General features: G+C 49.6%; 1 protein-coding gene across 1 annotated transcript; it reads left to right on the top strand.

Annotated features, from left to right (window-relative positions):
• Positions 1-1,625: 1,625 nt before the first annotated feature.
• PG998_014959 (uncharacterized protein) lies at positions 1,626-4,653 on the top strand (the record flags this gene model as incomplete). Its single annotated transcript, XM_066881775.1, has 3 exons — positions 1,626-2,070; positions 2,660-2,709; positions 2,770-4,653. The coding sequence occupies 3 exons, from the start codon at positions 1,626-1,628 to the stop codon at positions 4,651-4,653; spliced, it is 2,379 nt and encodes a 792-aa protein (XP_066723170.1).
• Positions 4,654-5,075: the final 422 nt, after the last annotated feature.

Below are 5,075 nucleotides of genomic sequence, written 5' to 3' on the forward strand. Positions count from 1 at the left end.
CCGAAGAACAAGAAGTGGGCCAGATACAGTCGTTGGTCTTGTGGAACGGTCCGCTTCCGGTTCACTCTACCGGATGTCAACTTGATGGAGGCCGAGATGTTGTCCTTGCTCGAATGGCGGCTAGTCGTCACTGAAGATGACTTCTTCCGCGTTCAGATGACATCCTTGAGCCCAGGTGAGAACAAACTACCAGATTCGGTACATCAGTGTTCACAGCTGGGCTGATAGCCATAGCTAGTGGCATAGCTGAAAAACGAGAAAGAATGATGGACCCAGTAGAACTGCGAGTACGCCGATACTCGGCTTGGGAACAGAAGGAATCAAGACCAATACGAGACTGAGGTGAGCGTGCCTCAAGAGCATAATCTAGCGTCCTCTTGGACTGTATTCAATAGAATGACTCTCTTATGGTTGACTAGCCTGGCTTGCACCCAGTCATGACATTTCTCCTGTGTGTCTGTATAATTTGATACCCGAAGATCTATACGAAGCGGCCTCCCTCAGGTAGCATACGCCCAGGTCCCTGCGCCCATGCATGTGGACTAAGGGAACATTACCTTCCATGGCTGACTTCTGTCCTGGAGAGCCGAATGAAGCCGCTATTGGGGCCACAAACAGAGACACGTAGCGTGATCTGGCACAATCATATTGAGGTGGTGTGTTTTATTCGGCGCAAACGCCTGCTTGATTGATAGACAGCTCTTGAAGATCGATTCGACGAGCAAGTACGGGTACACGACGGGAGATAAAGTTTAGCCGTAGGGCCCCAATGGGAGCGGAGAGGCTTGAGAAACAAAATAGGAGGCGATCCGGCTCAAGAAACCGAACGGCTACGGTAGCAACACTTATTCAAAGGTGCCCCTTAGTGGTATCCTCGTTCTGAGCTGGCTCTGGCGGCAGGCGTTCAAAACAGGCGCTTTTCAACTGTCTCCAACCTGACAGAACGAAGCTTCACCGTATATAGGATGCATTGCAGCTCTCATCGAAATCACTATTTTACTGCTACAATTCGAGACTGTAGAGATTGATTCCATTTCGTTCACATTTTGGGTCGGTTACCAACATTTGTTGAAGACTTGGCTGTCACGTCCGCGTATATCCAACTACGAACAGGCATAGGAAACATGGCAGCTTACTTGCAAGTGCGCCACGGCCAACAACGGAACACAACAATATCGACGCTACTGTTCGCTGGCTTTGCTCCTTTGGACCGGCGGCGCCATCAGCAGCTCTGCATCCTGAGGCCTACATCTGCCCCACCGCAGCTTAGCCAGTCTAGACTCTATAGTCAGAAAGAATGCCGCTTCGCAAGTTGAGCTGCGTCTAAATCGCGTCCATACTGTACTACACTGGTCTCGTGTTGACGACTGTACATTAAGGTACGAGGCCACCAGGGCAGGAAGTCGCTTTAAGGGGCATGGTCAGAAACAGATGCAAAGCCCTGATGTACGATAAATGACGCTCAAATGGCCGCAGCGTAGGAGGGACGGCCATTTTCGGATCTACTTTGGTTGAATGTGATGACTATAAAACCTCAAGCTATATCATCAGCATTAGCATTACGAGCTATAAGAAGATTCAACACCAACAGTACAACAGCAACATATGCTATGGCTGATAACGCAATGGACTATTTCTCCGCTCTTCTGGAGCCTGGAGATTTGTTTACATTAAAGCAAGCCTTTCAAGGACAGGGAAATGCTATGCTGATTGGCTACGATCTTCCCCGGCTCGATTGTACAGCTCTAAGCACCCCAGCAGACGAATCGTCCCCGATACACCTTATCTTGACTTGGTACGGAGAGGGGCACAGCCTCTTCCTGAATCCCAACCTGGAATATAAGAAGGTCATGTCATTTCGCAACGTTCGCGTAGTGCTATGGATAGCTCCGCCATCCGACCTCTTTATCTTCAATGTTGACAAGTACTCCAATTACGTCAGGAACGACCGCTCGACAAACTTGGTTTACTTATTTGACGAGGCGCCCGGGCTTCGCGATATCAAAGTGACGCATGTGGAGGATTGTTGGCTGGGTCGGTTTAACCTCCTTTTCAAAGTAGACAACTTACGTATGCCTAAATTTGAAAGCACTTGGTGGACGCTCTCATCCCCTTAACCGCACAGGAATGGTGCATAGTAGAGGATTGGGTGATGGAAGTTTAGCAGCTAGATATTGCGTTGTACGTTAGAAAATCTTCGTATTTACTATTTACTCGCTGCGGCGCATCCAACCCGATACTTGACTTGTCCAATTACAGCCGACATCAATCCGTAAGAAGCTGGCATTCCACTAATCGCGAATTTTGATGAGAATTTGGGAAAGATCCGGCCGACGCAGCTATTTATTGGTCTCTGACCTCACCGCGTACCAAGCATTCGTTATGCCGGCCTGGTCTGATTAGATTCGCCATAGTCGCCACTGCCCACTACAGCAAGGCAGATACGATTTCCTACCTATCAGTGTATCCATATACCACCTTGCTTCCCAAGCAATATGGTCAATCCATAATGCGTGCCCAAGCCTAGCTAGCAGTCGGCGTTTTCCTTATGTCTGTCCAATATAAATACAGCATCTCGAAGCTCTCGTCAATCTTTCCCGACCACGTTTCCCCCGCGTTCAATGACAACAAAGCAAAAGCATGGCCAACATGGAGCTAGGAACACAGGGCAGCCAACCAATTTTCGACCAATATCACGAAACCTATGGAGTAAGCGTTGCCCTGCCCTGCTTTCTCGAGTGAAGTTAACTAACTTTATAATCGGTGGAGGCAGTTTTGATAGGATTTCCAGCGAAAGATATCGGAAAGCAGTACAAGTCGCAAACCTCTCACACCAGTATTGAGCCTGATAACGGAAGTTTCAGCCAAGACGACACAGGAGCTGTTAACTTCAACCTGGAACCATTCCAGTTGCATGATGGGGTTCGTACCTCCTCGGACGATGTGGACGAATCTATCGAGACAGAATCTGTTTTTGAAAACCCGCGAGACGATCCTATGCTCCCTACGTTGCAAACACAACCAAACTGTAGGTCTGGAAGGTTGCGAGTCTCGCCAGAGCCAGCTACCAAACCTCGCCACTCACGGAGCTCATACTCTCTAGAAGTTGATCATGATCCCCAGGCAAGCCTCGTAAGGTACGAGGGCCAGGACTCGGATTTAGACTTAGATTGGGCAAACACCTTCCGGTACCGTCGCCTAGCAAAGCGCAGACGGGAGCGAGCCGCTGCATCGTTGCGACGCATCACATTTCCTCGGCCCACTGCCAAAAGTCAAAAGTATACTAAAGCACTGCTGGCAGATCGTGCAAAGGCCAAAATACAAAATTGTACGAGTAAGCGTCAAAAGCAAACCTATGGCAAAATCAGTGCCAACGACAACGGGAAAGGGGCATTTGGGATTGTTCAGGGCAGCCTGAACAAGAGCGAAGATTGGAACACTCCTGGCCCATCAGCTGGCGAAGATCGGACGCCGGAAACCGATGCGCAAAACCCTTACAGCTATACAGACTCACAGACGGCAACTCCGGACTCACTACTTAGCACTGAGGGTAGTAACAAAAGCAAAGAGCGAATCTCTGGGACAGCTTCTCCTGGCACTCCACAGGCACCCAGACGACAGAGCCCGTCCGACCAGTCGGTCAGAGCCGCATCAAGGCATAGGACGCACCAATGGACAGAAGATCAAGACCCAATCACCATGGTGGAGAGCTACCTGCCCCCTGTGGGTGACGGCACGGGAAATGGTACTGACACGAGGACACCGCGGAGCTCTATACCCAAACTGGCCAACAAGCGAACACGCAGTTTGCGGTCGGCTCAACCTGTCAAAGGTCCTCTCGGAGGCGTTTCTGCGTCTTCAGGTCTCTTCAAGGGCATGGTCTTTGCTCTATCCTTCAACTCCGAGGACGAAGCGGCAAAGCAGCTCACCAAGTCCCTCATCCAACGAGCGAGTGGAAAGATACTCGTAACTGGGTTTGACGAACTGTTTGAGCCTGCGTGTCTTGGTCTGCCACTGGAGCTATCTCCATCCACTGAAACAAGGAGCCTAGCAATAAAGTCCGATTTCCAAGCTACTAGCTTTACGGCACTGATTGCCGACAGCCACTCTCGCAAGGCCAAGTATATGCAGGCCCTTGCATTAGGGTTCCCTTGCCTGTCTGCTAAGTGGATCTCCAGATGCATTTCTAGAGGAAAGGTGGTGGACTGGTCTTCATATGTGCTTTGTGCTGGCTCCAGCAGAGTACTTGGTGGCGCAATACGCTCTCGCAACATACCTATCTACGAAGCCAGTAACAAAACGCTTCCGGAAACCTTGGAAGAGAGGCCAGCGTTTCTGCGGAACATGTTTATCCTTGTTGTTCGTGAGGAGGGCAGTGAGCGGAACCATATGCCATATTTAATTCTCCTGCGGATGTTAGGTGCAACTGTAGTCGGCGCAAGGAGTCTTGAACAGGTCAGGGCAAAAATAGAAAGCAGCACTCATGCGTTCGACTTCATCTACATCACAGGCCAAGATGCAAGTGCAGAACAAAGCAGACCGATCACAAACAACAACTACCGATTACATGGAATCAGGGTACTCACAGGCGAGACGCTCGTGCAGAGTATCATACTGGGAAGGATTGTGGAAGAGGATGAGATGGAAGGGTAGTTGAAGCAATGTTACGCATATCACCCCATATTGATTCAATATTTTCCATTTTGTAACCTCCTCCAGTGCCTAACTCACTACTTCTCTCTATACAGGTATGGGGCTGGCTCCTTATTCGAATCATTTGACTGGGGTTCCACCCTTTAAACAGCCTTTGAGCAGTGACAAAGCTCGCCAATGTAGGCAACAATAGATCTCAACATCCTAGTTTTAGGTGCCCCTTTAGCTTGCACAAGAAATCCCGGGGCGTCGTGTGATCCCAAAACTCGTAACTTTCTTCACTGTGGACATGCTATTCCGTTTCTGGCTTGCTCCAACGAATAATTGTACCATTCTCACACCAAACAAATTCTTGATCTTTTTCGGTTACTTGCGCATGAGTGAACTTTGCTCGGCCCTTCCGGAAGGGGCTGTCGGGATCA

Source organism: Apiospora kogelbergensis (genome assembly GCF_038363985.1).
Source record: "Apiospora kogelbergensis strain CBS 113332 chromosome Unknown utg000017l_segment0_segment0, whole genome shotgun sequence".
Taxonomy (NCBI): domain Eukaryota; kingdom Fungi; phylum Ascomycota; class Sordariomycetes; order Amphisphaeriales; family Apiosporaceae; genus Apiospora; species Apiospora kogelbergensis.